Below are 14150 nucleotides of genomic sequence, written 5' to 3'. Positions count from 1 at the left end.
GCCGGTCAACTAGCCATCACAATTTGGCCCTTGTCAAAGTGGCTCACATACTCAGCATTTGCCTTTTTTTTTTTTTGTCCTTTCAACACATCAACTTCGAGGACAAAACGTTCCACTACTGCTGAACATACACCGTCCACTCTGGACCTGGGGATGGAAACAGTGTACCAACCAATGTTCCTAGTCTCTTAAAAAAAAAAAACTGGTAAAAATTCAATTGCTGAGAAAAAGTTCTTACAAATCTTTTTTTTTTATGACTTAAATTAATAATGTTAGCAATGTACACTCATTTACTGTTCTGTTAATTGATAACCTTACATAACATTAAATACGACATACAAGAAACCCTCCCTCCATTTAACACATGGAAAATACTTTCACCATCATTGCCTATAACATGGAGACATCAGTTGAAGTTTAAAGAGTTGAACAAAAAAAGTCAAATCAGAGGTTATTTAGTCTTTTTTATCAGGAAGTGTTAACTGCAGTCTGTTTAATGTTTGTCTGAAGTATTTGGGCAGGGGAGAGGACACTTGGATCTCTTCTTGCTTTGTTCCCTGCAGTGTCAGCTGCCGAGCAAACATATGGAGAGGAAGGTACCGGATCTTGCTCTGTTCCAATTCAAGCTTTCCCAGCACACGTTCAGGTAGTTTCTGTGAATCAACATGAATACACGGATAATGAATTATACAAAACAGACAAACAAAATATTGATCTGATCTTATCAACCGTCGAGCTATAGAAACTATTTGTAATCAGATTATTACCATCAACCAACACTTCTTGTTTTTGTCAGACAGTAATTACTCAGGTATGTTGCATGGAAAAACATAACCAATAAGAGGAGAAGAGAGTGGTATAGCATGAGCATATGAGTCTGGAGTTTGTCTTAATCTGTGGAAAAGGATTAAGATTAAGTATTATTTGCTAGTTTTTTAATTAGGCACTGCTCTCTTATTTATATACCTCTTTTTTTAGACTTCTGTTGCTCATGTGAAGGTGTAAATTTTTTGGGTTTTACCTGGGGTGCCAGTTTGCTCCAGTGGGAATATTTGTGGTCACCAAGAATTGGGCATGTCAGAGCATATGCCAAGTGAACCCTGGTCTGGTGCTTCACTCCTGTAGACACAAGAAAGTGAGTAAGTAGAAGTAGGAAATGTCTTCTTAAAAATTAACGTTTTCTTCATTATTTTGGTGCTGGTTTCCTGTGACCAGCACAGTCTTCTTACTGGTTAAAGGCTGAAGCTCCACAAGGCTGCAACCATTGCTGCTGTCGAGTACTCTGTACTTGGTCACCGCAGAGTGAGCTTGCCGACTGGCACGGACTTTGGTCACACCATCACCAGCATCATTCATTCTGAAAAGAGGACTTAATGCCATCTGAAAAAAAAAAAGAGTAGTGAGAAAAGAATTATTATGCACACCTCCCTCATTTCATTTGTTTACCTTCTATGTGATCTCTCAATTTTTAGATCTATATCTAAAAATCTCTCCCTCATTAATTTAATTGCTTTGACCCTTTTTATCTATCTCCTTTTATATGTTTTAGACTTTCAATTTCTCCCTTCCTGTATTACTTTCACTGCTCTTAGTATTTTATAATTATAATAATATAATGTAATAATTCCTCCTCCTTTAATGTTTAACTCTCCAGCCCTCTGTTGTCTTATTCATTTCCATCTCTTGTTTATCTCTTCTTTTGTCCTCATTCTACCTACAGCCTGTGACGTGACGTCGTCCCACTCTCCCTCAGCTTTATTTTTATTTTTCTTGAGCTCTCCCCTGGTTGATTGAACACATTTAACTGCCTCATACCTTCCTGTTGCATCTCTTGTATTTCTGTTATCTACATTTAAACTATCTTTATACTTCCTGTTTGGTCTGTCAGTTACCTCTGTTCCTTCTTTCCCTAAATGTTGATGTATTTGTGTTTTTCTGTAAAGCACTTTGTAAACAGTTGTTTTTAAAGGTGCTATATGAATAAAGTTATGATTATTCTTATAGCATCAAAACCACAGACAAAAAGGCACCTTGTAATGTGGCTGAGAGCCTTTGACCTCTCTCTCTATGACAGGGATGTCAATCACTCCTTCAGATGGCACAGGAACTCCGACTGTGATGACCCTGAGGGCGAAGATGGCAAACATCTTGATGTGTAAGGTAAAACACTAAGTACACACAAACTTTAAGGCCTATTTTAACATTTGTTCAACCCTCCCAATACATACCAGTATTTTGTCTGAACTTGGTTATTTCTGTGAAGATTCAATATATGCTCCACGACTTCCTCCCTCCTGGCCAGCAGGAGAACTCCTGATGCTTCTTTCTCCAGTCCCAGACAGGGGAGCAGCTGAGAATCTGATTTTACCTTCATCCCATCCATCATCTTAGAGAGAACAGGCAGCACTGAAGAAATGGAGGTAACCCCAGAGTCCTCTGAGACAGATACGATGACAGTGAATTTCCAAGTTATTCAACTTCAGAACAAGTTTACGTTTAAAAAAATAAATAATTTAAGTACACTAGACTCTCCCAGACCCGGAAGACCAGGACTTAAACCCTCTGCTGGATTTGCCAAAGAAGAATCCAAAACCAATAGACCAGATACAGAGTGTTAATGGGCAGAAAGTTCATGATCAAAAGGAACCAAAACAAAACACACCAGTGACACAAACAGTTTGTTACTTCAAGGTTGCATGTTCTGTTGTTTTACCTCGGAGTGGAACACCATAGGGTTTGTTGATAATAACCACATCTTTATCCTGGTACAGCACGCTTCTGTGGAGGTGTTTGGCCAGCACGTTGGGGTGAACGTGTTGGAGCTGTAGACTGAAACGTTTCAGCTCTGTCACTCTTTTCTGCAGACCGGACACCGGAGGCCCTGCCGGGGGAGGCTTCACCTTTTCCTGTCGGACCTTCTGCGCGAGGTCGAGCGCTCTGAGACGAGGTTTCTCTGCAGTGTCCGAGTCTGGGGCGGCTTCAGCGGCGCTGGCCCGGCCCCGGTTGAGGGACGGTGCTGCCTCCAGACACCGGGGACACTTTATCCGTTGTCCGAAGACTTTGTTCAGACCGTATTTCCATTCTCTACAGGCTACTCCCACAGTGTTTATCATTTTAGAGTTTATCTGATAGGTTCACATCCCCGTGTAAACTCCAGAGGACACACATGCCGCTCACACACTAATGACTTCCGGGCCAATCCTTTCACAATAAAATACCAAAGCCTTTATTTTCAACAGCAGAAGAAAAACAATATTTAAATCTATACTTACACGTGGATCTTCGAACAAGTCATTTCTATTTGAACCTACAATGTTTCTGTCTTATTAAGTGTTGTTTTGGACAAAGATATATTTTTGACAAGATTAAATTGTAAACTACAGGGCCAGATTATGCTGTTAAAAAATGGTAGTTGGTATATTTACAGTGTATGTAGTAGGCCTGCATCAGACAATCGATGCATCAGATAAAATGTTACAGGTTTTGTTTGAAGCATCCGGTGTCGTCATGTGGTTGTTTCCGTTTTCTTGTATAAGGTGTGCTCGTTTTTGTTCACGTCACCTTCGGGCTGTTTGAAGCCACTCCGTGTAATTATGATTCTTCAACACCGCCCGGTCATTACAAAACAGGGAGTAAAGCGAGTACACATGTGTACACTGTCGTTGGGTACCATTGTTTATCTTTAGAATAAAGGACCCATAATCTCACGAAAACGATCTTTAAAGATAGTTCTAATTCACTTCCCGACCACACAAACGTCAAGCATGGTCCACGGTGTATGTGTGTGTGAGAGCAGCAGAAACACACATCTCTGATATGGAGACACTCTTTGTTTTATAAAGTAAAACCGCTGCAGACATGAAGATCACAGACAGCGTGCTGCGGAGTTTCAGGGTTGCCAGGACATATGGAGAAAATTCCCAGAAAGTCAACTGTGTGGATTTCAGCCCGAATGGCGAACATGCAATATCAAGCAGTGACGATGACTGCATTGTTTTATATGACATGCGGGATGGGAAGTAAGTATTATTGCATGTATTATAGTCGCCTGGATTAAAGTGGCAATTAAGATTATGATGAGGAGTCAAACTGAAATTAATTTATGCCTAAAAAAATATACATCTTCCTATATGAGGTTCCTTAACTGTTTTCTTTCCTGCACCGGTTATGTACCTTTCTTTATATAAGTTGGAGTCTTTTTTTGTTTTGTTTGTTTATTCTTAGTCATAGAGGGGTTTATAAATATTGCTTCGGGTTTATTATACTGAGTGAGGGGGACATCGGTTGTTTATTGTTTGCTGTTTATTGTATTGTTTACCCAACCATAGATCTATACATCTTCACATATGCTATCCTGTCTTAGACCTCAGAGGACCCTGTACAGCAAGAAGTATGGAGTGGACCTGATCCGCTACACACATGGAGATACACAAACAGCGGTCTACAGCTCCAATAAACTGGATGGTAATAACCCTAATAATCATGTACAGCAAGACTTTGGTACAAAACACCAACCATGATATTTAGCAGGATTTGAATAGATGTTTACATAAACTGTGTGTTTACCTGTAGATACCATCAGATACCTTTCACTCAGTGACAACAAGTTCATCAGGTATTTCCCGGGTCACACTGCAAGGTGAGTAGAAACTCCTAACTGGACCTTGTGTAATGATGTAAGGAAGCAAGGATGACAACAAAATATTCACAGCTCTGATCATGTGTTTGGATGGATGGATGGATGGATAGATGGATAGATGGATAGATAGATAGATAGATACTTTATTGATCCCGAGGGAAATTCCTATGTTCTGATCAGTGCCTTTTCCACCTTCCTTTCTCCTGGTATCATTTTGTTTTATTTTAATTGCTTGAGAGTAATATATAGTGCAGTACAAATGAATTATTTCCTTTTTGATTTTTATTTTTTCGTTTTTTTTAGAGTTATTGCTCTTTCCATGTCACCAGTCGATGATACATTTATCTCCGGCTCATTAGATAAGACAATCCGAATCTGGGACCTGCGCTCTCCAAACTGTCAGGTAAGTCATCTGTTAAATGACACTTCCTGCGTTCTTTGTGGGCAGTTTCTCAAAAGTATAATTATAGCTGCTGCTTTTAGCTCTAAGTGCTTAAGACATCCCAGATTCATGCACAGAGTCTGTATGTCCTGTGACCACTGGGTGTCCCCAGACCCACTTTAGGAACAAACTCTGATATACTCTTTAAAATGTCTTTATTTTGTGTTCTTTTCAGGGCCTGACTAATCCACTGGGGAAGCCTGTATGTTCCTTTGACCCTGATGGTCTGATATTTGCTGCTGGGGTAGAATCTCGGGCCATTACTTTGTATGACCTTCGTGCTTTTGACAAGGTGAGGTGTAAATTTAGTCTGTCATAGGTTTGTGTCTGTTACTTGCTTTCATGTCGGAGAAAACGTTTAAACAGCTGCTTTATGGTTAGCTCCACCCTACTCTGTTTTTATGATGCATGTTATTTTTTTGTGGATAGGGTCCTTTTGCCTCTTTTGAGACGAGGTTTAATCGTGCCTGCGACTGGACGGGACTCCGATTCAGTAACGATGGAAAACTGATTCTCATCTCAACCAATGGAGGGATGATTCGCATTCTGAACGCCTTCAATGGATCTGTGCTACACACCTTCTCTGTAAAATAAACTGTAATTACGTCATAACACAAACTTACTCAACACATCTATTTGTGTGATTCCATGTTCTCTCTTTTCACTTTAAGGGCTACAACAACAGTAAAGGCATACCCCTTGAGGCCTGCTTTACTCCCGACTCACAGTTTGTCATGATAGGTAAACTATAACACCTCAGTGTTATGTTTTTGTTCTTTTCCTGTAATATTTCTGGTCTAATGTTCTGGTTGTGCAGGTTCGGAGGATGGGAGAGTCCACGTTTGGAGCATTGAGAGCGGGATGAAGGTGGCTGTGCTTGATGGGAAACATCCAGGACCCATCAACACTTTGCAGTTTAACCCCAGATACATGACGTTTGCCAGCGCTTGCACTCAAATGGTGAGATCAAACACATCAAATCATTTTCTCAAGAACCGCACTTTCTCATATGAAGTCATTGTATCCTTCTCTTAACAGATGTTCTGGCTCCCGTGTGTGGATGTGCTCTAGAGGAAAGAGATCTTTTTTTAAATGCATAAAAGCCATGCAAGATATCTGTACATTTTATACCAGGATCCCTTCAATCAGAGTAGAACAGATTTCATTTGTTTGTTTTTTAATTATTACCAGCAGTATTTAAAACTTTTCAAAGGTTGATGCAACTGTGACAGAATCCCTTATACTGTACCTTCGGTCGAAAATCTTTTTTTAAACTCCTTTTGGGTACATTTTATTTTGTGAAGATTTGACCTGAAATCATGTTTTTATTGTTCCTTGTTTAATTTTATAATAAACTGTTTATTATGGAAACAAACTAAAGCCTGTTTTTCTTACATAATATCAATAACTAAACAAATGTCAAGAAGACAAAAGAAACATAGCTGCCTTATTAGCTAACGATGAATGGAGAGGGTGGAATTAGCATTAGTATACACTTCTTCCCCCTCATTTTCAAACATGAAATTCAAATAGTCTGTTTTGTTTTTCCTAATTCTTTTGTAAGTTTGTTTTTAGTCTTTAAAAGTACATGTTCAAAATAAGATTCAAATCAATCATTGTGAATCTCAGTATGCTGAAACTCAATCTGTCCAATCAGAAGTCAGAATACAAAGAAGTTTAATCAACTTCTTGCTCTTTTTAGTTGAAGACAAACGGAAGTCCCAAAGTTATCACATTTTGAAGTCAAGTTTGGTCGGTTCACCTGAAAAATGAAATAGATGTAGCTGCATCTTAACTAATATTTCGCATTCATTCTGCTGAATCACTCATAGATCTATTATTTCAACTATAAAGTACAAAAAAAAGGAAGTATGTTTTTGTTTTTTTCTCATCAAAAACAATTCCTTTCTGCCCATGGACAACTAAAACCTTAAAAACAGGGCATTACAGAGTTAAAAAAGTGTGTTTTTAGGTCATTGTAAGCTTAGTGTATTGTTTAGTCTCATAACAATGACACCACCCTGACATGATCTCACTCAACAAGCAGGCGTTCACTCTCAAACTCAAATGTCAACAAACATGCTGGTGTGAAAGAAGCTCAGGCAGTTTAAATTGATTTGATAAACGGCTGTGTGGTTTTTTTTGTTCACATAAAGTGTGTTTTGCTTAAGTAGAAAAGGAGGGGAGGGGGGTTTTCTTGAATAATGTATAGATGCCTGGGGTTGTGTACTCACCACACAGTGAATAATGAATGATCCGCTCACAGGTACATACTTATCTTTCTCTCACCTACCAGTGTTTGAGTTCATGATTGTGTATCAGGGAGGTGTCGGGACACAATGTAGTCACAGTATTTGGCAGTAGTTTCTTTTCACATAAAACTTTTTCACATTCCTTTGTGAGCACACTGTGCAATTCTGTTTTATTGAACTATAAATGCTGTCTGTTCAGGAATCAGCTCTTCTAATGTACACAGTTCTTAAGCTGTTTGCGGGCCATCAGTAGCCTATTGGTTGGTGCATGCGCCCCCGTGTACGGTGGCATTTGTCTTTCAAGCAAACGGCCCGGGTTCGAATCTGACTTTTGGTTCCTTACCAGCATGTCAATCCCAATTCTCTCTCTCTCTCTCTCTCTCCCCCCCCATGATGTCTGACTCTATCCACTGTCTCATCTCTAAATAAAGGCATAAAAGGCCACAGACAAAGCTGTTTACATGTTACAGTAAGGAACCACACATTTCTTAGGAACATGTAAGGATACCTTTTATATGTTCACCTTTTCCTCGTCTATCAAAAGTATACCTCCCATCTAAAATATACATAAGATAAATACTCCCATTCTTGATCCATTGAACAATGCTGAAATGAATCAGTCTGATTCTGGCTCAGTGTCACATTTCAGTGACCAGGTGGCTGGAACTTGAGATCATGCCTGAGCTAGTTGGCTTCTCTGTGTGAAAGAGCGATAAAATGTCAATACATGTGACAGCATCTGAATAACACTGTCCTGACCACTGATGTCATGATTGGTGGACCTGTGCTCACACACAGTGGAGTAATGTATATGTAAGGACAGTATGTGACTTCGGAGAGTGTCCCCCACAGAGACTTCAGAGTGGGGCCGCCATTAATACACAGAGAGTTTTAGATCAGTGGTCAGGGTGGCATATCCACTGACAGGCATGTTATTACTCATCAGCCACAGTTCCGCAGATTGTGTTTCAAGTGTAAGGAATCTCCCGAGTCACCCTCCGGGCGTTTCTTTCAGTGGTGCGCGTGGGTCCATCTGTCTGCTATCAGTGTAGAGAGAGCCTACCTGTTGAGCAAGAAGAGCGAGGACACACAGACACCTGCACCTGCTCCTTCTTCCATGAGAGGAGGGTGAAGATGTCACACCAGACAGGAATTGATGGTAAGATGATTTGTTCCAGGAAAACAACATTTTATTGATTCTTGCTGTTTTTGTGTGTTGGGCTGGTTGTCCCTAGATGCGGTCTTTTTAAAATGTTCATTTCAGCTTTTGAGATGTGCCACAGTATTGAACTGTTTCTCATGGTCTTGCTGATAGTAAACTATGATAAGAATGCTTTAGTTATAAAAGGGTTGCTTGATGTGACTGATTGATCTGGCTTGAGCAACGTGATGTGGTCAGAAATGATGGTGCACTGTAAAATCTACACATTTACAAAACGGCCTGTTTGTGACAGATTTTTGTTGATATGTTCGTCTCCGATATTTTAAGATCCATAATTTTGTTATTTAACCTCTCATGGAATTTATGGCTCGTTTCACAGCAATGATGTGTTACGGCATTTTGTAATTGGAGAGTGGGGGGCGCGGTTTGGCAGAAGTGTACCTCTCTCACCTTTCTCACTTGATCTTACATTATTTATGAGATGCTGTGTTTTGTAACCATGGTGAGAGAAGGATAAATAATTTTTCTGTGAAGTAAAATAACCATAAATGGATTTGGAAATGGGGACGTATATATATAGGCTATTTTAGACCTCAAAATGCAATTTCTTCTGTGGTTCTTTGGTCCAAATGTCCTCATTCTAAGTCGCTTTATGTCATGGCGTGCTGATCTGGCCACGGATCAAGTTGTCTCCCTGAAGTTGAGTCTCAGGTTCTTACTTACCCAACTGTCTCACTCTCATCACCCATCCTCAGTTTTTACCCGTCTATGTTATATCTGGTTTCTTCAGCAACATCTGAGCTGAAGGAGTTCCTGGCCCGAGCGAGGGGAGGTGCCATCAGAATTATAAAGATAGTCATCAGAAATGGTAAACTCGGGAAGATTCTTGGAAGATTTGGCACAATTTGGCCTATTTTAAATCTATTCTCATTCTAAATCCAGAGATGAGTTAACCTAATGTACTTTTTTTTCTCTCCAGAGGAGCTCGTGTTAGACTCGTACAGAGAACCCGCACAGAGTTGGGACAAGGATTACGATCACTTCCTGCTTCCTCTGCTTACACATCTGGAACCCTGCTACATCCTCTATCGCCTGGACTCCCAGAATGCACAGGGATACGAGTGGATCTTCATCCCCTGGTCCCCTGACCAATCACCAGTATGTTTTAAACCGCTGATTTACTTGAGTGCCATCACATACCAAAAAACATGTCTGACAGTTAATAACTTAAATAACGTACATGTAGAAAGTTCTTTTCTTCATGTAGAAAAGAATGTAGACTTTAACATGTTAGACTTGAAGTGTTTTTTTTAGATATTACTTAAACTGAAATAGATAATCTAATCATAACTAAAAGAACACAATTGTGTTTTAAGACATAAATGCTTTGCTGTACAATTATACGTTAATACAAAAAGTTTTAAAGTTACATGATGAAATATTAAATTTACCATTAATTTCATCGAAAGTTATCCAATTAAAAACCACCAAAACCCTCAAAACCATGATCCATATTCATTATACCTGTCTGTGTTCCATCCTGGCACCTGTTAGGTGAGGCAGAAGATGTTGTATGCAGCTACCCGTGCCACACTGAAGAAAGAGTTTGGAGGAGGCCACATCAAAGATGAAATGTTTGGAACAGTCGAGGTAAGTAAAACCCCTTCAACATGGCAGCGTACAGGTGAATCCTAAGATGCTGATGATTCTCAAACTGTGCACCTGTCTGCAGGATGACGTGTGCTTCCAGGGTTACCTGCGACACATGACCTCTTGCTCCTCCCCGGCTCCACTCACGACAGCCGAGCAGCAGTTACAACAAATCAAAGTCACAGAGGTAAAGTTTAAACCATGCAAACTGTATCAATGTAACAAAAGATGTGTACTTCATGTTTATACATTATGTGTACTAATCTCAAGTGCTTCCACTCTTCTCCTGCAGGATAAAGTTGTATGGGTGGGTAGATTTTCTTCAAATATGAAATCTACTAAATTCACATGAGGAAGAGAGAGTAGAAAAGATCAATTCTGTCTGTTTTGTCCACAGGAAGAACGCAGGCGTATTGGGACTCCAACAGCACGAGCAAGGGTTTGTTTGTTTTTTACCATAATTTCTTCTGTTTCTCAATGGCTTGAAATTGAAATCCCTTTGGTAGGGATCAATAGAAATAAAGTGTCAATGTGTTTTCCCCCTTCTGCAGGTTACAATGGAGTTCGGCTTAGACAAAAGGGCACAGACTCTTCAAGGTCCTGCATTTCCGCTCCAGGAAGAGGCCAAACGAGCTCTGCAGCAACTCAAGCAGAGATGCATCAACTACATACAGCTGGTGAGCTCAGACAAACAGCATTTTTTAATCTAGTGACTTGGCATGGCAAATTTAGATATTTTCAGTAAACAAACAAAAACACACACTGCATTTTTAAAAACCATCTTTGTTTTAGACAATAAAATTGACTGCTTATGACTTAACACAGTTAATTTGTGGTGTGTGGTGTTGTAGAGGCTGGATGTAGAAAAGGAGACTATTGAACTGGTTCACACCAAACCTACAGACACCCACGAGCTTCCCTTCAGGATCCCTTCAGATTCCCCAAGATATCACTTCTTCATCTTCAAACACTCTCACCAGGGTCAGCGGCAGGAAGCACTGGGTAAGTACCATGTGGCAACCTCAGGTGTTGAAAAATAAAGCCAATGCAGAAGGTCAAAATCCTGCAGTTTGTCAAGGATCCATTTAAGACTTGATCCAAGAGCCCCCAAAGTCACATACACACCACAGCCCCAAAAGAAAATCAGTAAATATTTACAGCATGGTACAAAATATGAAATATGTCTGATCATCCTCATGGGAGAACACTGTATGGGGAGTGGTTGCTTTTTTTCTTTTTTTTATAATGCATCTTTTGATTTTCTAAAGGATGCTTGCTATCCATCGTTAAGTGCATAGCTGACCTGGTTGACAGGTGGCCACAATGTTACAGTTTGTCAGAAAGCTTAGAACTAGCCTCAGCTCCAGCTCTCAGCTTGTCGACTGGATGAATAAGTGAGGCCGAGATGCTGCCAATGAGTGTCCAGAGCATCCCGCAGTAACAGATGGGTGTCTTCACCTCGGCTTCTTCCATTAATAATTACAGTCTATGGTCAGTATGGCTACTTAGGCTCATTGGACGTCTATCATGGGCTTTCTGTTTTCAAGTCTAACAGGAGCTGCACACCCTTTTATATATATATGGTCCATGAATTATTTTTTTCTGAAACAAAAAAAAGTGTGTTAGTCCTTTAGTTTTAAAATTGATTTTCCACCATGTGAACTGTCACAATCTGGGGTTCTTACCTTAAACTAACAAGCTTTAATAATTCATATCTTGTGTAAAATCTATCTCTTAGTGACAATGACAAACCAACACAAATTTGTATTCCACCCAGCAGTCCCACTCAGAGTTTTAGCGTCTTTTAACTAAATGTTTTACCTTAATGGCCTATAGCCCCACTGTTTAATCTTACCCTGCCCCGATACATGTAATGTTCATCTCCCCTGCACCAAAAAGAATAGGTGAGTGACTACACTGAGATCCATTTAGCTGCTGATCTTGGAGTCTGGGAAGACCAAAGTGGAGATTTTAAGTAACCAAACATTAGATTTGTAGTTGTCTAGTGCAAATGCTACTGACTTCAAATGAATAATAATTTGCTCTGTATTTGCCATACAGTTTATGTGCAGATACACAGACAACTGACGCTCCTTTTTCAAGGTGAAAACATAAAAAACTTGTTCTATTGCCAAAAAGATGGTCAAATATTAATTAATTAATACTAGACACTTATTACCCCATTACCCCGTGGACTACCTGATTTACTATGCACGTCTATTCATTGGCGTTATAGTGAACAAGGTTTTTATGCAATAGTCCAAAGAGCTTTACCAATCACAACGATAGATCTGATCCAGAAGATTGACATGTGAGAAAAACACCAGAGGCTGCACGCTTGGAGGAGAACAGCCTCTGTACCCCCAGACAAACTAACCGCTAGGCCACCAGCACATCATTGAAAGCCTCCTTTGCAATATTGCTATAAATCAAAAGTAAAGACTTTACTGATTTAGAATTCTTCAAGCATGGCAAAAAATGCTTCAAAAATCAAATTTTCTCTCCTGCTTTAACATCATCACCTTTACTGCCTTCACATGTGTTCCAGTGTTCATATATTCAATGCCTGGGTACACCTGCAGCATCAAGGAGCGGATGCTGTACTCTAGCTGTAAGAACAGGCTACTGGATGAGGTGGAGAAAGACTACAGCCTGGAGGTCACCAAAAAGGTAAAGGTCAAATTAAATAGCAACCGTGGCCTTTAGTTAAAGAGGATAAGTAACAATGATTGTAGATGTTGCATCTCTGCATGACATAATACATAACCACAAGGGCAGTTAATTACTGTCTTGTTTGTGTGGGAATGACTAAGGCTAGTTCTGTGGAAATATTTTAGACCAAAATTGTAATAATTGACTCTTTTTTTTAAATGGGGTTTAAGAAATATATCACTCATTAGAAGACAGTCTTTTTGTGGTAAGTGGTTAAGGTTTTTTGTATGTGTCTGTGTGTAGATGGAGATAGACAATGGTAATGACCTGACTGAAGACTTCCTGTATGAAGAGGTCCACCCAATGGAGCACACATTAAAGCAGGCCTTTACCAAACCCCGCGGACCAGGAGGGAAGAGGGGCAACAAACGCCTTATCAAGGGTGCAGGAGAGAATGGGGAAGAAAGTTAGATACTAACCACACACACACACTCACAGACACACAAACACACATCAGGAATTATACACAAACACTTACAAAATAACACTATATATGATCTTACATGTTATTTAACTGGTAAACTTCTCGTCATTTAATATTTTAGTTGCAGAAAATAAAATCTGAAAGCAGGACAAAATAGATACACCTTAAAGCAGAATTCATTTGTCTTGTTCTATGGTAAAATATCTAAGTAAAAGGGGAAAACAACTTTTGAAGATGATAGCTAAGAATAAAATTTGTCTTTCAATTGCAATTCAGGAACTGCTTTTTAAGACCCAAGAGAAATCACTTTTTTGTAAAGTTTGAGTCTAATATGGTGATTGGCTGTTATGCAGACACAAATTATTTGGTTTGTTACAGTTAAATACAGATTTAGTCTTATAAACTTTAGTGTTGCTGTTACAAGTTTTAACAAACAGATAGCATCTTAATAAATAAATAAAAAAGTGCAGTTCACATACAATTGGTTTTAAACTGAAAATGTCATAAATTTACCTTTAAGACACATGTTTTAGTAAAATTGATTTTGTTGGTTTAAACGGCATAACACTCAAATTAATCATACATTTTGAATAACCCTTAACTCACGTATCAGGCATAAAAACCCCTCTGATACCTCCTCTTCTCTTTGCTGTTCGCTTCTATTTTTTTCATCTGTTCACAATTATGGGAAAATGACATTCTCCTCTTATATTATAGACAGCCTGTACTTTTCCTATGGTTCCATTTTTAACTCATGCAAATTCATTAACATTGCCTGTGAAGTTGCCTTCTGCTGTCAACTGAAGAGGTCTGACAAAACTGTTGTTTTACAAAAAAAAAACCCACAATAAAATGTTTTCATTAGTTTA

General features: G+C 39.3%; 3 protein-coding genes across 4 annotated transcripts; 2 read left to right on the top strand and 1 right to left on the bottom strand.

Annotated features, from left to right (window-relative positions):
* Positions 1 to 257: 257 nt before the first annotated feature.
* Positions 258 to 3465, bottom strand: rpusd4 (RNA pseudouridine synthase D4). 2 transcript variants are annotated; one of them, XM_079341739.1, is made up of 7 exons: positions 3273 to 3465; positions 2714 to 3201; positions 2229 to 2436; positions 2031 to 2124; positions 1230 to 1380; positions 1022 to 1119; positions 258 to 653 (listed from the first exon to the last, which is right to left on the bottom strand). In XM_079341739.1, the coding sequence occupies exons 2-7, from the start codon at positions 3111 to 3113 to the stop codon at positions 456 to 458; spliced, it is 1149 nt and encodes a 382-aa protein (XP_079197865.1). In that variant the 5' UTR covers positions 3114 to 3201; positions 3273 to 3465; the 3' UTR covers positions 258 to 455. The 2 variants fall into 2 exon arrangements, with proteins under 2 accessions (XP_079197865.1, XP_079197866.1); XM_079341740.1 differs by having other exon boundaries at positions 2714 to 3187.
* Positions 3466 to 3565: 100 nt separating this feature from the next.
* LOC306822623 (WD repeat-containing protein 82-like) lies at positions 3566 to 6461 on the top strand. Its single transcript, XM_079341742.1, has 9 exons — positions 3566 to 4019; positions 4364 to 4464; positions 4573 to 4639; positions 4943 to 5042; positions 5257 to 5373; positions 5511 to 5666; positions 5753 to 5822; positions 5899 to 6041; positions 6120 to 6461. The coding sequence occupies exons 1-9, from the start codon at positions 3859 to 3861 to the stop codon at positions 6150 to 6152; spliced, it is 948 nt and encodes a 315-aa protein (XP_079197868.1). The 5' UTR covers positions 3566 to 3858; the 3' UTR covers positions 6153 to 6461.
* A 1964-nt stretch (positions 6462 to 8425) lies between these two features.
* On the top strand, positions 8426 to 14150 carry twf2b (twinfilin actin-binding protein 2b). Its single transcript, XM_079342507.1, has 11 exons — positions 8426 to 8492; positions 9286 to 9363; positions 9475 to 9653; positions 10050 to 10145; positions 10228 to 10332; positions 10438 to 10452; positions 10543 to 10584; positions 10697 to 10822; positions 10997 to 11147; positions 12694 to 12815; positions 13101 to 14150. Exons 1-11 carry the CDS (start codon positions 8468 to 8470, stop codon positions 13266 to 13268), a joined length of 1107 nt encoding a protein of 368 aa, XP_079198633.1. The 5' UTR covers positions 8426 to 8467; the 3' UTR covers positions 13269 to 14150.

Source organism: Symphodus melops, assembly GCF_947650265.1.
Source record: "Symphodus melops genome assembly, chromosome: 4".
In the NCBI taxonomy this organism is placed as follows: Eukaryota; Metazoa; Chordata; class Actinopteri; order Labriformes; family Labridae; genus Symphodus; species Symphodus melops.
This window is presented reverse-complemented; position numbering and strand designations above follow the sequence as displayed.

Bases quoted from the DNA above. Each gene is read 5' to 3' on its own strand.
- rpusd4 (XM_079341739.1), bottom strand. From the start codon at position 3,113: ATGATAAACACTGTGGGAGTAGCCTGTAGAGAATGGAAATACGGTCTG. The intron at 2,125-2,228 runs GTATGTATTGGG...CTTCGCCCTCAG, and splicing joins CAAGTTCAGACAAAATACTG to GGTCATCACAGTCGGAGTTC. The intron at 654-1,021 runs GTAAAACCCAAA...GTTGATTCACAG, and splicing joins GGAGCAAACTGGCACCCCAG to AAACTACCTGAACGTGTGCT.
- twf2b (XM_079342507.1), top strand. From the start codon at position 8,468: ATGTCACACCAGACAGGAATTGATG. The intron at 9,364-9,474 runs GTAAACTCGGGA...TTTTCTCTCCAG, and splicing joins AAAGATAGTCATCAGAAATG to AGGAGCTCGTGTTAGACTCG. The intron at 12,816-13,100 runs GTAAAGGTCAAA...GTCTGTGTGTAG, and splicing joins GCCTGGAGGTCACCAAAAAG to ATGGAGATAGACAATGGTAA.
- LOC306822623 (XM_079341742.1), top strand. From the start codon at position 3,859: ATGAAGATCACAGACAGCGTGCTGCGGAGTTTCAGGGTTGCCAGGACA. The intron at 4,020-4,363 runs GTAAGTATTATT...ATCCTGTCTTAG, and splicing joins TATGACATGCGGGATGGGAA to ACCTCAGAGGACCCTGTACA. The intron at 5,374-5,510 runs GTGAGGTGTAAA...TTTTGTGGATAG, and splicing joins ACCTTCGTGCTTTTGACAAG to GGTCCTTTTGCCTCTTTTGA.